Genomic DNA, 20,343 nt, shown 5'->3' with positions numbered 1-20,343 from the left:
GTCGTATGTTCCCAGCGAGTATATGCTGATACGACCGGCGCCGAATCCTGACGATTTCAATTCTTTTGCCCGGATACTTTTTCTGGCTATTACAGGCCCCAAAGGTGGAGTTGAGTGGAAACACACAATAGCTACAGTCTCTTGAAGGTATACTTATGACGATATTGCCCTGAGGGAGTTTTACATATATCTCGAATAAATTCCACCTTTCCCGCTCTCTCGTGAAGAAAAACCTTGAGCTCCATTATTCTTTGAATTACGAGGTGGGCATATCGGCGTTATTATTTGACATCGAGCCACTTGATTGGTCTCCCCCATAGGAGTAGGTCAGTAGAATAAGGCCGGGATAACTTCCCCTCGTTCCTCAAACATATAGTTTGCTCCCTCATCGCTACCTCTTCAAGACATTTGTCGTCACCTGTTTCTCCCCTTCGTCATCAATTATTTCATTTTTCATCATAATATCTTATTTTTTCTCTTCGCCGTCGGTCTTTCTTGCCCAATGAGGCTTGATTTTGCAGACCGCAACCTCGTCCTTGTTTATTAAGTTTTGTTCATGCTGCTGATGATGTGATGAGGGGACTTGTTGAGATCAATATGCTTACCCATGTATTAACAGATCTATTGCCAATAGCTTCTATTATATATCAAATTCGTTGCATTCACAGCTGCTCTGTCTCTATTCATTCAAGTATATATATCCTCTATATATCGCTCAGACGACTTATCTTTAACTTACCATACCATCATTAATAGTTTCGCCAACTAGTCTCTTCACCTCGCAAAGAAATTCGTAATGTTTGGACAGCTTTATATTCTCGGCATCTCTCTTGTGACCCTTTGGACCCAGGGCGCCTACGGAGCTGCATTTATTCAGCGGGATCCAATAGCACAAAGTAAAGTTGCATTTTCCACCCTATTACAGAAAAGAGATGGGCTGCCAACGGCAAGTGATGTATTCACACCACTTTCTATAACTTCTCCGATTACGGAAGACGGCCGTTGTGGTGTTGATTTTGGCACCAGGTGTGAAAACGATGAATGCTGTTCTGGTGAAGGGTAAGTACTCATTTTTAGTACTGGGTGAATTAAATAACAATACTCTGACTTAAGCCAGATGGTGCGGAACCGGATACCTCTACTGTTCCGCTCCAGCTTGCCAGTTCGAATATGGGCCTCGCTGCGATGCCAACAGGCGACCTGAAGGAGCTGACACAGAAGATTGGCCCCGGTACCAGGTGGGTTCTGTACCATATGGAGAAGCCATTTTTCATTGTACCGAACCAGGTACTGTGGCCTTGACCTTTGATGATGGTCCATGGGAATACACTGAAGAGCTGTTGGATATTCTTGAGGTTCGTTTAAAAACTATAGCAGTCTAAAGGGAACCAGTCACTGACGCTCTATTTGCAGGAAAATGGCGTCAAAGCTACTTTCTTCATCACAGGCCGCAATCTGGGGAAAGGAGCCATCAATGACCCATCCACAGATTGGCCTCGTCTCATTCGTCGAATGAAGGCGGATGGCCACCAAATCGGCAGCCACACGTGGTCTCATCAACGCCTTCCAACGGTTGGCAAATCGCGTCTCCGTCAACAGATGATTTACAACGAAATTGCTATTGCCGACATTCTTGGTGTTTTCCCGACATATATGCGCCCACCCTACTCTGCTAGCGACGAAGATGTTGATAGATGGCTCGGCGAGCTCGGATACCATATCACGTATTTTGATCTCGATACAGAAGGTTACTTACATGAAGAGGAAATTGACATCTCCGAAGACATTGCTAGGAGAGCCTTTGATGAAAAGGACTTAGATACTGACTCGTATTTACACATCGAGCATGACATAGTATCCGAGTCGGTACACACTCTTATCCCGTACACAATCGATCTTCTCTACAACGCCGGTTTCAAACCCGTAACTGTTGGCGAGTGCCTAGGGGATCCCGAAGAAAATTGGTATCGAAGCCGAGATGAAGAAAGCGAGAAGCGCTCAGTGGGGTTGGATCAAGGTCCAATTACCGCTGAGACTGAGAACCAAACCTCATACTTCTTGGGCCTCCCGATACCCATTCCCAAAAAGATTCAGAGTACGGAAAGACTTGGTCTCAAGATTAGGAATCCGCTTAAATTTCTGGACAAATTTCGATTCACACGCCCGAAGCATTATGATAGAGATAACAGCCCCAAGTTTCCAGTTAATGGATCTCACCCCATCACCAATGAAACTCTCCCTGTTCTCTCTCCCGTACCTACTACAGACGGTCGTTGTGGCAGTGCTTTTGGCAACACCACCTGTTTGAATCAGAAGATAGACAATTGCTGTTCCAAGAATGGCTGGTGCGGATCGACTGAAGATCACTGCTTAGCTGGCTGTCAGGAGGGTTTTGGTCGCTGCGGAATGTTTGGCTAACCTTGTGGGGTATATTCGGGTTCATTATCTTGCTTTACTCTCTATATGAATTACCTTTGGAAAATATTTTTGAGTAATAGTATCTACTTTAGTAGCGATGAAAACTGCTATTCCATAGGATAAAGTCAAATAGAGAGGCGTCGGAGACCTCTGACCAAGATAAGCGCCTTCGTCCGAGATCGAATCGAGCGGGAGTTGTGTGGCACATTTTGGGCAATAGTTGTGGATTTTTTATTGACGTTGTGTAAAATTAAGATCCATGATTCTCTATGATCTAGATTTTTAGAGTCCTGATTATTGTAGAATAACAACGGCACCAGCATTGCTCAATTCAACACCAGGGTTCAGTTTCAGCATTTGCATGCCACCCATTTCTCTGGAGATGGTTTTCGGTTGTACGGTGCAGAAAGGTGATACAATACCTACCTATAAATCGATAGAAAACGCCGCGATTAGTTGCTGCTCGCTGATAATTGTCGACAACGACACAGTACAGTATAAGTTCCGGTTTTCCTATCTGCACGTACTCCACAATATCTTAAAATTTCCGCTATATACTTGCTGTCAATCCTCAACAGTGACAACGAGTGCGGATACACCTACCATGTACGCCACCATACCCAGCATCTACATCGAATCATCTCCCGTTCACACGAATCGCTTCATATACCGCCAGCCTCGTGGTTAGTCATGCACATGTACATATCTATCACGTGCCTAGTGCACTACGGAGAACAGGTCAGCCATATTTGGATTTCAGCTGAGGTACTTTTGGTTGCCCACAGTACCGCTTCGAGGATTCTTTCCGTCTCTTAGGGTACTTGTGAGAGACTCTTCACATATTTCGAGGCATCTCTCCTGTGAAGTTGGCAAACCGACACATGATGGAGCCCTTGACAGACGATTTCCAAAATGCCACATTGAATCCAATCTCACTCTGCGGAGACTGTTGGCAGATCAACTTCTCCGCTCTATTTGATCCTGATGTTGAGGATATGCAACTTAATTCTATATCTGTCAAAGATGCCGAGAAGGCCGAAGCTTCTTGCCAATTCTGCCGTCTCCTGCTCCGAGAGGCACGGCATTTGGCACGTAGTGGGCGTGTTATTCACCAGAGAAACGGCCAACCTCTAGTTTTCAATTTTGAACGTGAATTCCAGGCAGGCTCATCAGGACACGGCATTTCTGAGTTTACGACAACTATTCTTCTAAAAGTTAATCTGCAACCAGTACCGACTCCAGAGGACTCTGAGATTAAGTTCAACATCTGTCCCATTTTCACGGATAGAGGTGATGATCACCTTCAGTGTGCCCAACTTGTCTCCAGAGACAAGATTGACTTGGGGCTATGCAGCAAGTGGCTCCGGGAATGCGAGAAACGACATCTACCACACTGCCAGGATCCTGGCCGGGAAATAGAGAAATCCCTCCTGCCCGAAGGGTTTCGTCTTGTCGATACCGTTGATGAGTGCATAATTCTAGCACCACAGAATTGTCGCTATATTGCACTAAGCTATGTCTGGGGCCAAGTCGCTACGTTGAGACTCGGCGAGGACAGTGCCAATGAATTTGAACGTCCTGGAAGCCTGGCACGACATATGGCCGATTTATCTAAAACAGTTCAGGATGCCATTCATGTAGTCAGATCTATGGGTGAACGATACCTATGGGTCGACAGTCTATGTATCATTCAAGACTCGCCTCAAAAAGCAGAACAAATTGGCAAGATGGACAGTATTTATGGAGCAGCTGTCCTTACAATAGTTGCTGCATATGGCTCGGATGCCAACGCTGGTTTGAGAGGAGTCCGCCCAGGCTCCCGAATCTTCGACCAGTCCGCAGCGACTATCTGGCACGATCTCACTCTTGTGGCTACTGCCCCATCACCGGGGGATATTGCAGAGTCAATTTGGGCAACTCGAGGTTGGACGTACCAAGAACAGCTACTATCGCAGCGACTACTGGCTTTCACAACAGATGGCCAGGCGGTATGGCAGTGCGCATCTAGTCACCTACTGGAGGATGCTCCATCTATCATTAAGGTATATCCACCCAAACGGTTAAGGCAGCTGCAAGCCGAATTCAGGCTCAATGAGCGCCAACCAGAGCCAAACCCGACGTTGTCACTGCTACCACTACAACAGCCAGACGCAATCACAGAGTACATAGCGGTTGTTGAGGGCTACACCAAAAGACAATTTACCTTTGACGATGATATTCTGATTGCATTCGAAGGCTTTGGTAGTCTCCTTCAGCGTCATCTGAATACTCGTTTTCTTGCTGGCCTTCCGGAAGCGTACCTGGACCAGGCATTGTTGTGGATTCCTTCGACTAAACAGAAGCGAAGAGAAGGTAGCAAGAACCATCTTCCCAGTTGGTCTTGGGCAGGATGGATTGGACACGCGCATTACGAAAAACTGGATTCCTCGAAGACTGAGAGGGTGTTACCTACGGTAAAATGGTATTACAATGAGAGCAAAAAGGGCGCCAAGCTAATCAATCAGATTGGAATTGGAATAGATGAGTCACGATTTGGGGAAGAAAGGAGCTCAAATACATTCTGCTGGGTGCCTATTTTCGAGTTACTGGGGAATTCGCTCAACAGTTTGCCAACAAGCAATCTCGATTCACAGCAACGCCCATTTCTTCAATTTTGGACGTCTTGCTCGCTACTGCACATTGCCCCTGGGGAGACAGCTCGCCTTGCTGCAAGTCAGAGAGAGTCATCTATGAACCCTCCAGTCAAATTACACCTCGTTCTGGGACAGCTTGCAAGACAACTGAGTGGATACCTTGTCTTGAATGGAGAAAGGCTGCCGGAGCTTGATCAAGCTCGACATGAGTTTATTGTATTATCTGAAGCCCAATTTGCCGGATTTAATCCTATTACTTCGGCGTGCACACCATCAAATAAGAGCATGATGTACAATGTGATGCTGATTGAATGGGACGACCGCCGGGAGACGGCATGTCGACTAGGTATTGGGAGAGTGTTGAAGCAAGCCTGGCATGCGTCAAAACCTGTTATAAAATTCATCACGCTAGGTTAAGTTTCAGACCTATTCGAATACACAGTCAGCGTTTTATCTTCCGTAGTTGTGCAATCCAGACCGCGGGACCAGATGGCCGGCGTTATGGTAAAAGCTGGTGACTTAAACGAAAGGCCGCTGGGGAATGTGGGGAAATGGTTGTTATTGATAAAAACAGTCTTGGTGAAGAGCTGCCACATTAGGATGGGAACTTCACCGATTTGAGCGTTACATGTGAGCTGCAACAGGTTAGAATTGAGACTCAAGTTCGTGAAGATCATCAACCGCCTCTTACTGTGGGACTTAGAACAGCTGCCCTTGTCGCTAGCTTCAGCCACATCAACAGCGCTTTCACTAATAATGATGTCGAACTGTTTGCCATCATACCGAGAAATTTTGGAATAACAATTAGCTTGTAATTAGCCAAGTTCCATGATAAGCTTATGCTTATTTATGTTCGTAGGGATATCACTTTCAGGGTAGACCAAATGATGCCTCCGCATTTAGGCAGCTTTGCTGATTATGATGGAAATAGATATCTGATCTGAATTTCCAGCTGTGTTTGTTACTGATGATAGCAAAATGTTGCCCCAACAAGTCGATCCCTTTCTACTACATAAGTTTTATATTCCATATAATTGGCTCCGCAATGTCGCTTGGAACACAGTCTGTGATCTTCATCAAATCAACGAATGCCAGAATTGAACAGCACCATTCACTTGATTTGAGGGACCGCTCCGATGAAAAGGAGAAACCTCCCTTCAGCAACCTAAGTCATTCTCGTTAGATCGGCTATCCACGATTCGAATATTTTACTTCCTAACCTGAAGCTAGTGGATGAGGGATTAGACACCAAGCTCCATTCCCTGTCTTGAACGACTAAGACCATTCTTAGGTAGCTTTTATCTCAAAACTATGAGTGGGGGTTGGGGGGGCAAATACTGTCTGCCGACTTGGTCAGTACTCGTAGACATCAACAAAGGAAAACTCCTTCGCTACGGAGTAAACAATAACTTAGTAGCTGGAGCACAGCACGGACTTTGCGGCCCGCTAGCTAGGCCAATTTCTTCTAATTGCCGTCTGAGCGCCCAATCGAAGACGACGGCCCAGGGGCATAGTGCCAGACGCTAAGCCTGAAGAGCTGCTGGTGGCTGTCTTGATGTGAATAGTCTCAGGTCGCTGCAGGGCCAGCTCACGAATCCAGGCCTTGAAGGACTTAGATAGCAACGATGCATCTGGTTAGACGATGGTAGTAGCCCGAAAAGAAGCAATAATCATTCTCGTATGTTATACTCCGTACTCCGTACTAGCTTTGAAGAAGAGCTATAGGTATTTGGCGTACACAGTCAATGCCAATAATGTATGTAGTACAGATAATCTCCATTTGCATGCTATTCATAGACGTGATAAATAGTTTGAATCATCCACCCTCAGTACAATTTGAAGTTCTGTCGTCCATTCTAACTCCATTATCTATCATTAATTCAAAATGAAATTGTTTGCTCTTTCTGTTGCTCTGTCAGCCCTTCAGGCTGTGGATGCTCGTGATCCAGCCTGTCATCCTCCTGCGCCTTCATGCCGATATGTCTCCCCTGGACTGTGAGGGAGTGTTATGCCATGATTCACGAGTTTGAGTTCTAAAGAAAACTTGGCATTGGATATTAATAGTTTCTACTCTATCACAAGACTCTCAACATTGGCGGCGGCGATGCATTTTAATAGGAATAGGTAGTTCCTAATATAACATCACAATCTCATGGATCCTTACATTGATCGAATTGTAGTAGACCCTCCCCAATACAAGCAATCATTTGAATACGCAGTGATACGGTACGATCACTTTGCGATTAAAACTAAGTTCTTCGTTTTTGCTATTAGTGTAGGTGCTATGATAGAAAAGCTTTGTAATAGAGCAAAACTATCACTACATACTATATCAAGCAAATATTTATAATTATACCCGTGCTTTCGCCCTTGATTTCCTAATTCTTCATAGTGTACATGTAGAGCATCATAGTATTGAAATGCATCCTGTCTAGCCATGCGAGGGTATCTGAATTTGCTATTCAATCCTCAAATGTCGGGTTACTTAACCAGGTACAGATTTTGTTGAGAGCAAATGTATCATGATGTGTCTCTGACGTTGTATAGTCTTTCATCTCGCAATCAGTCCAGCCTTTCGTACCACGGCTAGTTGACAATTTCTCCCCAACTCTCCGAGACGAGCCGAAGTCGATCAGAATGGGTCTACCGTCCTCTGCCACAAGGACGTTTGAAGGGTTAAGGTCGTTATGGGCCCAGCCAAGCGTGTGCAAGTGATAAATTGCCGAGTGCAGTGACTCCATGAAGAGCTCTTTATCTTGAATGGTTTGGCCACTCTTTAGGAACCTGTTCAAGTCGTAGAGGTGTCGGTCCAGGACAAGTCCAGTGATATATCCACGCCGGACATGGCAACCATGATATCCAACAATATTCGGGTGAGGTTGGTTCCTTAGCACTTCCATGACTTCTGCCTCCTCTGCTAATCCATCGCGGAGGAGATGCACAACTTTATGCTTTAAGAATATGTCATACTTTCCTACTTGGGGCCGTTTGATGAAAATGCCTGGAGGGAGTTCTTGAGGAGCCTTGGTTGTAGTGAAAGCTTGGGGCCACGGTGGGAAGATTTCGTCGTCAGGAATTCGAGTGAGGGAGGCGGTGATTTCTTGAAACGTGATGTCTGCCTTTGGCTTGTTTATCTCGCTGTAAAATATCCTGTCATCGTCCACCTTCGCGATTGCGGTATATTGGAAGTCTTCGGTTTCATCGTCAAATTCTTCAGATACCCAAAGTAATTGTTCCCAGCTGGTAATCTCAGGCGCCATGGCGAGTGAATCTGCGACAAGGGGCATCTTCATCGCTTCACTGTCATCATTTAGTCGTGGAAATAGTGGACTAGAAGGCAGCTAATTCTGCAAGCCTCAAGAGAACATTGAAATCTGCCCCGCGCCTGAAGCGCTCAGCGCCCGGATCGTTGGTCCGTGTAGGTGCTGACCGGAGAATTAGGGACGCAGTATCCACCAGAACGTGAAAATCAACATGTCTAGCCCCATCTACGTCGGCGACGAGCCTGGGTGCTCATTCAATGCTCGGATACTGAAATAAGTAATCATTGCTGGCATCGCGACTCCCATCAGGCATGCTTCTTCCTTGTCACCGGTATATCTTGGTGTTGCCACAAATCAGCAGTCATACTTCACATTCATATCGCCTTCCAAACTCATTACCACAAATTCATAAACCCTTCTTTCACCAAACTTGATCAAGATACCCTCGCCTATCGAGGCGAGCCTCTTCCTAACCTCCTTTAAGATAAAGTTTTTCCCGACGTATGAAACCTCAACTGCGATGAGTGACTTTGAGTCCCTCGATCCAACCAAGTGTGGTTTAGACCTCTACTATTATCCGTCAGCCAGGGCCATTTTATCAACATCCTCAGAGTCCGTAAGTCTAGCATACTGTCGCGACATCGACATGCCGGTCCTGTGCACGCCACGGTACTCAAGCGTGGATGGCACTATCTTGAGCATCCTTGGTGGGCGGAGCAAAACAGCTACGCTTTCGAGCCCCCCGGTGATGTCCATACCCTGGAAGTTCCCGACGATGTAGAGGAAATAGTAGCAATGTTTCATGTTACTGGTGCTTACAGCTACGTCGATGTTGATGGCAATACTGTGGGTGTTGAGGATGTCTTCAGCAAGATACAGAAGGCTATGGAGCATTATGAAAAGGTTGGATTGGGGGCGGATTTTGTGATTCAATTTATTCCGTAGAGACGGAAAATTTATAAAAGTAATCTCAAAAGCAGTATTCGTCCAGCTAAGAGAACCTGTCTACACATAGAACTTCTGCTGTGAAACCCAATCATGTCACATTAAAAGGAACGCCAATGGTAGATTGGGCAACATAGAAGGTGCCCCTCGTTTAGGCTATGAGTTGGGCATCATTACAGACATCCTATATAACTACATACCTTAGCCAGAAGCGTGCCTCAATTAATTTTTGTTCACTATTCATGTAATGCCTCGAGACCGCGTCTATTGGTGTTATGGTGCGGCAAAGCATTCCTGAGCAAATAGTGCTTCCAATACACTAGCCTAGGGGACTCACCCGAATTGTTCCATTAAGTATAAAGTGTGCGGGATCTGTTCGCCAATTTGGGGCGAATAAGATTCTTCATAGATCCGACATCGCTAATTCGCACACATATTTACATAAAGAAAGAGCAATTAATAGACAACAGGCTATACGAAGTGAACTATATCAACAATCATGTCAACAAAGATCAAGGTCGCCGTCATTCAGCTGTACTCAAAAGTATGTCAGCCTCTTTTACCATCACTTGTGGTTCTAAAACATGTTGCAGCCCCTTGATATAAATGGCAATTTTGCGAAAGCCTGTGATTTCGTCCACCAAGCAGCTGAACAAGGAGCTCAACTTGTCGTCCTGCCAGAGTAGGTGTATTCCCCCTCCCTTCGTCTCCTGTTCGTTTGCACTTATTCCATCATGTCATATTCTGATTCAATCATACAGATACCATTTAAATGGTTATTTACCCGAAGATCCTGTATACATCGAGCAGGCAGCACAATACCAAGAATACCTTGATCGATACTGCGCATTGGCACGAGAGCTCGGCATTTGTCTCGTACCAGGAACCATTGTTGAACGACATCCAGCTACTACTCAGTCTGCAATCTTTGGTAGCAGAACCCTTAGTAGTGAACACGGAGACTACCACCTATTCAACACCTCTTACTTTATTTCCCACGAAGGGGAGATTCTGGGATTTTATCGGAAGAAGAACTTGTGGCGTACCGAGCGTCCTCATCAATCGCGTGGCCAAGAAAAGCACTCTGCAATATCTACTCCCTTAGGAAAAGTAGGAATTTTAATCTGCTGGGATCTCGCGTTTCCAGAAGCATTCCGCCAGCTTGTGAGGGATGGGGCAGATATTGTAATCGTACCAGCTTGTTGGACGCTCGATGAATCAAGCCCCTATGGACTCAAGCTCAACCCCGACTATGAAACTCTTGTACTCAACTCAATGGTCACATCTCGTTGCTTTGAAAACACGTGCGCTGTCGTGTTTGCGAATGCTGGTGGGCCTTCGGATACGTTTGTTGGGCTCTCACAGGTCGCCATGCCATTCGTTGGTCCTGTCAATCGTATTTGCGACAGTTCAGAGGGTGTATTTCTTGCTGACGTTGACATGGAAATATTGAAGCAGTCGGAGCTCAACTACCTAGTGAGAGAGGATATGGCTAGCAAAGATTGGCATTATTAAAAACTTGGCGTCTGATTAACGAAGTTCAATGGTCAAAATTAACAACAAATTGAGTCTACTCCGCTACTAAAGCTAAATCAGCTTATGCAAACCTGCATATGTGTGTGAAAGCTATTTTCTGCCTAACACTACGCGCAAACTCACTGCCGCTCTGATGACCACCCATCTCTGCCCAATTCATCGCCATAGACGCACGAAGCATTTTCTCGGCTAATTGAAGTTAGTGTCGAATTGTGTGGCTAGCTGAGAATATGCATCATTTGGCTGTATTCCCGCCTGATTCGCCATACTTGGTGCAGACCAAACCAATCAGGATTGGCATATGTACTCCGCACATTCGCTGTCAAACTTCCCGCATACAACGGTGTCTTTACAGGAGTGATGGCGTAGTTTCAAGATATTCTCCGGATGGTGAGAAATTGAGGCTCTGTTATACACCTTTTTTTTACTGAATATTAATACAGGCATCCAGTTGTGGCTTCGGTGATGATGCAGGTATGAATTGTTCACTGTGACGGGAGGGACCGAATGGGAACTTTACATGTACATTTACCAATATGGCAGCAGGTTAGCCGTCTCACGTAGTTATTTGTACATTGTTGATATGTGATATACAGGGACATACTCCATATCAATGCAAGAATCGCGACATTAATCTTTCCATAGAGAACACCAATGTCTTGTCCGTAGCATAAAATATGTGTTCCGATAGAGCGATTTACTCAATTAAATGGATACGAAGTCCCGCCCGTTACCTAGATCAAATACACTCCACTGTTATCTATCTGTGTGTTGGATAAACGAACTGAAGCGAAGCCTAGAGGATGCGTCCGTCTCATGGATATATAGCTATTACGAGAAGACTCCCACAAGCTGCCCTAGATGCGTGCTCATCTATCCTTTGCTCCATGGCCATAAAGAATGTTTTTCGAGCGGTCAGTCAACAGTTATTGTTTGAGCTCTTCGGTGTACAGCTCCACAATATGCGGCTCTACTAATGGTTTCTTACAGCAATATCTCAAAATAGTAACTGCAGATTACAGGCCGCCCTCTTTGGGCATTCGGAGTTCCAAACCGTTGCAAAGTTGCCACAATGATAGCTCCGTTTTCAGAAGCAGCTGAGCCGCCTGTTAGGCTACGTCCCCGTCGCATTAGCAAGCCAATACCTACTATTTTATAACGCCACCGGTTTACTCCGTACTCAAGTGGTAATTGCCGTATAATAATGCCAGATCCGACGTCGGTTAGCCACAATGCAAGGAGCTGAGCTACTCACCGTTGAGCTGAAAATCCTTCATGATCTAACCTTTGGGATGGCCCAAGCGCGATAAGGCACGGCGGAACGGACCAATGTCTCATTCAAATTTCTCAGAGCCTGGCGTTTTGCCAATGATGATTCAACACATTATCTGTGGCGGAGCAGCCCTATGCTATAATTACACGTAGCCTGCGGCGGCCGTTCTGCGGCCAAGGCAGGATGGTGGGATCGTGAGCAGGGCATCGGCGATTCTGAGAGTAGCCGAGTGAGAAATGCAGCCGGAAGAAGTATCCATGCTCAATACCCCGGCAGATATATGCAAAGCAATTTGAGTATAGCTAATGAATAATCCGGCCCCTCTGACTTTATGTCATGATCAAATAGACATAACTTTGTGTCTCTTTGCTACGGGAGCATTACTAACGTTCCTACTCTGTATTATGAAGTATTCCAATTTTATGTGGGTTCTCCTAGAGCATCTTGAGCAGTGATGGATGTAATTCGTCAAGGTAGAGATATTCAAAATGAGCACGCGTAGTATATACGAGGCGCAGCAAGGAAGAACGAAAACAACTATCTCGAGAATATCTGCGCATCAGGCTCCCATGTACAAAACACAGAGACGTGGTCACAATGCAAGTTTCAGTTGAATACACAAGCTCCATCCTTTCTGATAGGCTCGTGATCTGACAACCTGGCCGCCAGGTCAGAGTCCAGTCCACATTCACCGGCTGCATGCAAGCCACCTGGAGACGCGGTCTGCGAGGCCGAACTTCATACCACCAATGAGGCGAGCTTTCGGTGTGAGGCTCTCGTTGGGTTGCATCTAATGCGGATTTAGGTTGACTACCTCGTTTTATTTATATGCAGAACAAAGTATACTAAGACAAGATACACGCACGTATACGTACCACAATCTATGAGGTAAGTCCTCTATATATATCAATAGTTGTCATACGTAACCCACTCAGATATTCCTTTTCTCCATCCCAACAGGGTCTGTGAGACAGCTTTCTTGACACGGGTATGACTCCTCATGCCTTTTCTTCCTTAATTCCCTGATAAATCTCTAATCAGGGTGAATTCGCATATTACCATCAGTTTACAACTCAGCATGAAATCTTTCAAAAGTTTTGCTAGAGGTACGTGCGCGTATGTATTAGCTCTGTCAACTCTTGTATACTTTGGGAGACCAACAAGAGTGGTGGCGTATTCATCAAGCACATATCTGTTCCAACCATGGGACTGACGACCTATTTAGGGAAGAAAAGCAATAAGACTGCTGAGCTTATATCCGCCCAATCCACGGCAACGAGTAGCACTCCGGCCAGTGCGGCAACGTCTGTACAAAGTGAAAATAATTTCGTCATACCTGAAGTCCCACGACGCGCTGAAACTATGGAACCCACAAAATCTCGCGGCTTGGTACTCCCACAGCCACCCCCCTCTGTTCCGCTGACAGAGGTTACACGAGACGTAGATGTTGAGGCGACAGTCGTCAGGCCAGTGTCGCCTCAACGCAACAACAGTAACAATGAAGTGGTAACCACGACTATTAAAACTTTACCTCCTACTACAACGAGCTTCACCACTGTTACCACGCGCCAATCAAGGCGAGTGGTGGAAAATGCTCCAGTTGTGATACAGAGGGGTGGGCCACAAGGTCCTGTTGTTGCCGAGCCTACTGCTAATGTGAAGATTCACGTCGCTGACTTTACTTTGGAGTGGTATCTCAAATATATCTCAGATGAACGCCTCATTAGAATGCCGGACAGAGGCGACGCCTGGGATCGGGTTCTCCAAGCTGCTCAATACTCTGGCCTTCATATTTCTGAATTTGGAGACAGGGTCGATACTTTCACCAACTGGGATGGGAAATCCTCACCTCTCCATGGTGGGGAGACTAACGGTTTCGTTAATGGATCTGCTGAGCCCAATAGTGCTATTTTCACTGGAGAAAGCGTGGATGCGTTTTTCAACGGAAAAAAGAACACTGTTGCAATCAGCAAAACAGGAGACTTGGTTTCAGCAGCTCTTGCTTCTTCTCATGCATTGCTTGAGGTATGCTCCTAACTGAAGGCAAAATTTGAGTTGTTTATTAGTCGATGGCTAATCGTACCTATATTCAGATCGGGCACGTACAAGCTCAAGCGCTTCTACCAACCTTTACTGCCTTGTACGAGTTTTCTGTTCTTCTCATGGATATAACCCGAATTCACAATCTTCACATGCCGTCGCAGGCGATACAATACGAGGCCACCAAAACATTCAAAAATTTGGTTGCTCTTCTTGGTAACATCGCGGCAGTGTATCAACAGAAAATCAGTGATCTGAAGCCTGGATCGCGAGCATACATCGATTTCGACGCTAGCTTTGGGGTGCAGATTCGTGAGATTTGGCGATCCAAAGAAGCACTTTCCGATGCTATTTGGAAGCATAAGCTCCAAGAGGCGTATCCATCAGTTACTCTCAAGGAGCTCCGTTGGAAGCTTCAATACCCGTACAACCACTCTGTCACAGACAGAATTTATGAGAAAGTGGGCGATTACCACGCTCCACACTCCAAAACGTGCTATTGGCTAAAAGATGTCCTCTCTGAATTCTTCAGTGGAGAAGAGAAGTTGCTCTTTTTGACAGGTGAGGACTCGAGCGGTAAAACTTTCCTCTCCAAGTGGGTGGAGGAGAGGCTTGCTCGACCACTCAATGTCAAATCGTATCACGTTCTTCGATACACTTTTCGTGAGTTTTCCTGCTTCCAAGTGTACGCTTTCATTGCTAACAGCAGGTTTATAGCGTTTAATTCTCCTGATAGAGCAACCTCTACTGCGTTTTTGAAGAGTATTCTCTTCACTCTGCTTGGACAAAACATCAGTAATGTTGGTGTGTATAAAGCTATAGCGCAAGCTTTCCACCATCATTCTGCTCGAAAAGACTCTGAGCCTACGGAGGCAATCCTCTGGAAAGCGTTTAAGAATTGCCTTGGGGCCATTCATATTCAGCAGGCGTCAATAGTTATTGTTTTGGATGACTGCGACGAAATTGCGGGAATACAAGAAGACTTCTATGCTAGGCTTCAGGAATGCATCACCGGACTCCCTGTGCAGGTCGTCGCATTCTGTCGCTCAGTTCCGGATCCGGTTCAGGTTTACGCACGTCAAATAGAACCTTCCAAAATACGTGAGGATATCCGGGCTTATGTTCGTGACAGTCTTTCTCGTTCTCGCTATTTCCGTCATTTAAGTCGCCAAGAGGCTGATGATATTATCAAAAGCATGGCAATCAAGGCTGGCGGTGATTGGCTCTGGGCGTTTTATGCTGTTCAAATCATATCTAAAGAGAGGTCAAAGGCATCGATTATTCAGACAAGTCATGAGATAGGCCCAAAGATCTCGGACGTACTTCTTAAGCTTGTCAAATCGCTTCAACTGGAACAAAATCACGATTTAAAGACTATTCTATCTATAATGCTGGTTGCTACTCGACCACTAACAGTGATAGAGCTCGAAAAACTCCTCTCAGTTGACCTTCAAAGCCAGTCAATGTCTGTTGGTCCTGACGTTGCCGGCCTCATCTCCAAATCTCTCTCCAACTTCGTCACGATAAAAGACGGTTATGTACATTTTCGCACTAAAACTACTCAATCATTCATGAAAGAACACCTCTTCAAAATGTCGATACAGTCTGAGCAAGCAACACAGAAGCAATTGACATTGTTAATGTTACTTTATGTCAAATTCACACTAAAGGACATTGGAGATATTTCTACAAATGTCTTAGACTATGGTTTTGTTCTCTCTTTGTTTTCTGCAGATCCGCTTCTCGCGTACGTTGTGCAGAATTGGGTAGAGCATTTTCAAGCATCGGGCTTCACAGGGCCCGAAGTATCGGAAGTATTCCCTAATTCTATTACGTTTGCGCTTCTTGAAAGAACCTGCTGGACAAGAATATATACAAAAGAGCAACTCGTGACTAGCCATAAATTGGCTTTCCAAATTCGGCAAGATTGCTTCAAAGATCGAGAAGTCGTCGTTCTTCACAACTTCATCACGCTTGGACATGTTTATCTCAATATTCTTGGTTTAAAGACTGATGCCTCATTCTACTTTTATGGAGCTGCCAAGCTTGGGAAAGAGATCTTGTCCGAGACCTCTACGCTTGTGAAGAAGTGTATGGACATTTTCTTTGATTGTGTCACAGGGCTTGAGATAAACTATGACATTGAGATATTCACGACCCATAATAAGCACAAAATCGATATCGTCATTTGGTATGAAGAGATGCTTCGACTTGCGATCGAAATTGATGGACAAACGTATGGAAGCCACAGTGATGAAGTGATTTCTTGGTACCAGAAGCTCGCTAAATTTTATACCGATATGAAGAAAGAAGAGCAGGCTATGGCTACTTACCAAGAAATACGTGCCATTTTGGTCGCCAGGGAGGGCAAAGAATCGAGCCGAGTTAAGCAAATCAACGCGTATTTTGCTACCCTGGACATAGTTCTCAACGGCGCACCAATTGACAAGATCGGTGAACTCGAAGAGTTGATATTTGAAACCAGCGAGAATATTGAAATCACAGATCTCCGGTGTATCGAGCTTTGGATGAGGCTGGCGCGGTCATATGAAAGTTGCAAAAATTTGGAGCATCTCTCCCACGCTGAAAGACTCTTTGTTAGCCTTTGGCAGCGCATAACTGCAAATTATTCTCCAGCAGTAAAAGTGGATATTCATTTGGTCAGGATCGATATTGCTCTGGAATACGCCAGGTTCCTTGGCCGACAAAATCGCATTCAAGAAGCGTGCAGCATTCTGATATGTCTCTGGGCCGAGTACCAAAAATATACCCTCGAATCCGAGACAATCATCATCCGCATCAGGGAGGTCGCAGAAGAGTGCAAAAAGGCTGGCTTATCAAGCATTGCTGTCTCCATGTTGACTAAGGTATTGGAATCATTCAGTACATACGGCTCCAATGAAGAAGTCCAGAAGACTGTGCTGCTTATGAACAGAGTTATGGAAGAAGTCAGTGATACTACTGTCACTAAAAATACCAAAACAGAAACAGTCGTTACAGAGGAGACAGAAAGTGTGGTCAAAAAACTCTTTGGGCGTCTTGTTGACGAATACGAGCAGGATAAGACGGGCACATCTCTCTTCTCAGCAACGAAAGCATTGATAAGCCTTTATAACCAGCAAAACAACTGGCGTGAAGCTGAAGCCGCTCTCAAGAGGACTCTGCAGCTTACATGGAACGAAATGTTGACGGATAGCTCCACTGTTAGGCTCTGTGAGCACTATATCGAAGAATGCATAGCTGTAGCGCGCCAGTTGGCAGATTGTTATTCTACCCAAAAGCTCTTTGAGATGGCGGAGAAGATACACCTACAAATTTTTTACGCATGCATGTCCGTGAAGCTCGAAGACAATCTTGGTACGGAAGAAAGTCCTCTTACTGGAGCCCAGCTTCTTAAGGAAGCTATCGCTATCCTGGTTGCTTTCTATGAGAAACATCATCGCCACAGAGAGGTCATTGGTGTCTATACGCAAATATTAGACAAATATGAACAGGAGTTGGGTGAAAAGCACGATATAACCATCGAAACGCTATATTTTATAGCAGATTATCACCAGACTCTCGGCCTCGAATCTGCCTATATCTATTATGGGAAAATAGTGACTCTGCTGAACGGCGGCATCAACTATTGTCATCACGACGCTATCAAGGCTGCTTTGGCTCTTTCCATACACTACGATGCTCGTCGGCTTTGGGATAGTCTTCAATCCATCTGTACCGTATTGTGGGCGACTATTCTTCGTCTCCGTGAGCAGAAGAATTTTGAAGGAGAACTCAAGGTTACCGGAAACGATGTTGCATCTATTTATCAAAAATATTCTCACGTCTTGGATTTCCATGTCAACGTGGATTTTTCAGTGCTATATCACATCGCTGTTGAATACAGGGATATAATCAGCGAACATTATCATGATAATCCCGAATTGGTCATTAATGCTCTAATTACTCTGGCAAAGATTTGCGAAACACGTGATGAGCATCATGAAGAATCGATCAAGAACTATGAACAAGTCCTCGACAAACTGAAGACGATAGAAACTACCGACACAATCGAAGAAATTACAGTTGAGACTGTCAAGAAACGTCTATCACGGATGTATGTGACGATTGTTAAAGGTTCTCAAAAAACGACATTTTCTCTCGAGCGTGCTATTGAGATCTCACTTGAAACCTATCATCAGTATAAGGCCGCATTTGAGGATTACCCTGAGCAGACACTACATCAACTCGATTGTGTCATCTTGTTATATCAACAAGTAGACACAGAGGAGTCTCGAAGACTTACACGAGAGCTCCTGATAGAATCAGCCCAGCACATTATCACCGCCGCTGCTGTCAATTTGACACTCTTCCATGCTGCTGCTTCGTTGGCCGCGCTCTTTGTCAATGCCGATTTGATACAGAATGGAAGGGACCTTCTCGAAGAAATGCGTAAAACTGTCATTTACGGAGAACGTTTTTCCAAAAATGATATCCACATAGTATTGAACTCTCAGACGAGGAAGGCCATCTTCATTTTCTTAATTGCGTTCGGGCATGGTCTTGAACAGCACACCGAAAACATCTCCTACTCCAAGATTATGGCTGAGATCGTCCTAGAATCCTTGCTCTATGAAGAATATTCGCGTATAAACAACGAGGAGGCCCCTATAGAGGTGGTTTTACAATACGGTGCAAGGCTTCGTCGGTTCTGGCAGGCCTATCAACGCGAAGACTTTATTAAAACTCTTGATGAAGACCTCTTGGATCGCTTCAAAATGGCATATGCCCAATACTTTGAGATTGACTGCAATAAAGATGTAAAAGAAAACTTTTACTACTGTTTAATGGATGAACTCGGCAAAGATCGACCCACCGTCAATTTCGAGTTTGACACTGTCATGCTAGAAGTTGGTAATGATCACGTTAAGGGTCTCTTGGACAACGGCGAGTTCTATAACGCCAGCCAAATCAGCCGATTTATAATGCAATTCTCCGGAGAGAAGCGCCTCTATCATGAGCGTCGCCGTATCCGCTATGGATACATTCTTGCCCAATATTTGGTTGGAATTGGTACACTTCGCCCTGATCACCCCAATGACACTCACGGGGCAATCATGATAGAAACTTCGCAGGCTATTATGCACGACGTTATCAATGCATTTGACACTCTGGAAATAGATTTCGAAACACTTCGTTCTGAGGATTTAGTCGGCCTCATCAATCTGCTGCACGCCCAAGGCAACCATGAACAGCTTGAACGGGTGCTTTCTCGCTTGTGGGATTCGCGTGGAGACATCCGATCAACGTTCGGCTCCGATACTAAAAAGATTATCGAGATTGGCAAATTCCTGGTTCATGTACAGTGTGCTCAAAAACTATATAGAGACGCAATTCGTACAACGAAACAGCTGTACTACAACTTGCAGCGAGCCCGCGGGAGACTTCATAAAGACACGTTGGAAGTATCGCGGCTGTTGGCAAGCATTTATGCTACGATGGCTTTGGATGTGGTAGATGGCTACGATGAAGAAGAATATTTCTCCTACGCCATGGACATCCACCATAACATCATACGAGAGATTGCCTCGCCATCCGATGTGGTATACAACGGCTATTCGCGTCACGACCACAAGTTCCTTGCGGAGCAGGCTTGGATTCACTCATCACTCTTGAATACTATACGATCGCATCTCAATAAACCTCAATCCGTATACTGGACTAAACGGGAAAATGATGTTCATAAGATTTATGAAAGTTTGGACCGTGACTTCCAGCTCAATGACAATATGGGAGATTCGCGCCAATTGCCATCATGGAAATATGATCCGCCTAAGACGTGGAGATTTGATGAGTCAGGGCTGGAAGGAATTGCAAACGGGTTCGATTCAGAAAATGATATATTGGAGACGGCCCAGAGGGAGTGGGTGTTACAATCCCGCATTTTCACTTAAATGGCCACTTGATGTGATGATGTCAAGTTATTCTGTACGGCATGTTACCCAACATGTATTTTTTGTTTGTTTATTCAGCACGATACCTCACATTCTTTCCCAGGTATCATATATTGATATCCATTTATTCCCTTTGTTCTATGGAGCTCTAACTTATCTCTCGTTAAAGTACATTGCTTGATAATTAATATATATATGGTTACATCTTATGTCCCCTTGGAGAGCTGATAGTAAGTTCAGCTATATATCACCAACATTATTTGGGTAGTTTGAAATTAGTGTATTCGAAGATGGGAATCACT

At 45.0% G+C, this 20,343-nt stretch overlaps 6 protein-coding genes across 6 annotated transcripts; 5 read left to right on the top strand and 1 right to left on the bottom strand.

Annotated features, from left to right (window-relative positions):
• Positions 1-796: 796 nt before the first annotated feature.
• On the top strand, positions 797-2,418 carry TRIVIDRAFT_49798 (carbohydrate esterase family 4 protein; the record flags this gene model as incomplete). Its single annotated transcript, XM_014099461.1, has 4 exons — positions 797-1,059; positions 1,118-1,355; positions 1,393-2,017; positions 2,204-2,418. The coding sequence occupies 4 exons, from the start codon at positions 797-799 to the stop codon at positions 2,416-2,418; spliced, it is 1,341 nt and encodes a 446-aa protein (XP_013954936.1).
• An 884-nt stretch (positions 2,419-3,302) lies between these two features.
• On the top strand, positions 3,303-5,468 carry TRIVIDRAFT_49852 (uncharacterized protein; the record flags this gene model as incomplete). The annotated part of the gene is made up of 1 exon (XM_014099460.1): positions 3,303-5,468. The coding sequence occupies one exon, from the start codon at positions 3,303-3,305 to the stop codon at positions 5,466-5,468; it is 2,166 nt and encodes a 721-aa protein (XP_013954935.1).
• Positions 5,469-7,537: 2,069 nt separating this feature from the next.
• On the bottom strand, positions 7,538-8,209 carry TRIVIDRAFT_137784 (uncharacterized protein; the record flags this gene model as incomplete). The annotated part of the gene is made up of 1 exon (XM_014099459.1): positions 7,538-8,209. A coding segment is annotated over one exon (672 nt), but the record flags the coding sequence as incomplete, so codon positions are not given.
• A 639-nt stretch (positions 8,210-8,848) lies between these two features.
• TRIVIDRAFT_154207 (uncharacterized protein) lies at positions 8,849-9,259 on the top strand (the record flags this gene model as incomplete). Its single annotated transcript, XM_014099458.1, has 1 exon — positions 8,849-9,259. A coding segment is annotated over one exon (411 nt), but the record flags the coding sequence as incomplete, so codon positions are not given.
• Positions 9,260-9,758: 499 nt separating this feature from the next.
• On the top strand, positions 9,759-10,774 carry TRIVIDRAFT_49717 (uncharacterized protein; the record flags this gene model as incomplete). The annotated part of the gene is made up of 3 exons (XM_014099457.1): positions 9,759-9,803; positions 9,853-9,941; positions 10,021-10,774. The coding sequence occupies 3 exons, from the start codon at positions 9,759-9,761 to the stop codon at positions 10,772-10,774; spliced, it is 888 nt and encodes a 295-aa protein (XP_013954932.1).
• A 2,962-nt stretch (positions 10,775-13,736) lies between these two features.
• On the top strand, positions 13,737-19,762 carry TRIVIDRAFT_112146 (uncharacterized protein; the record flags this gene model as incomplete). Its single annotated transcript, XM_014099456.1, has 4 exons — positions 13,737-13,926; positions 14,050-14,093; positions 14,162-14,771; positions 14,826-19,762. Coding segments are annotated over 4 exons (5,781 nt in total), but the record flags the coding sequence as incomplete, so codon positions are not given.
• Positions 19,763-20,343: the final 581 nt, after the last annotated feature.

The sequence above is a fragment of the Trichoderma virens genome (assembly GCF_000170995.1).
Source record: "Trichoderma virens Gv29-8 chromosome Unknown TRIVIscaffold_78, whole genome shotgun sequence".
NCBI lineage: Eukaryota > Fungi > Ascomycota > Sordariomycetes > Hypocreales > Hypocreaceae > Trichoderma > Trichoderma virens.
The sequence above is the reverse complement of the archived record's forward strand: the minus strand, read 5'-3'. Positions and strand labels throughout refer to the sequence as shown.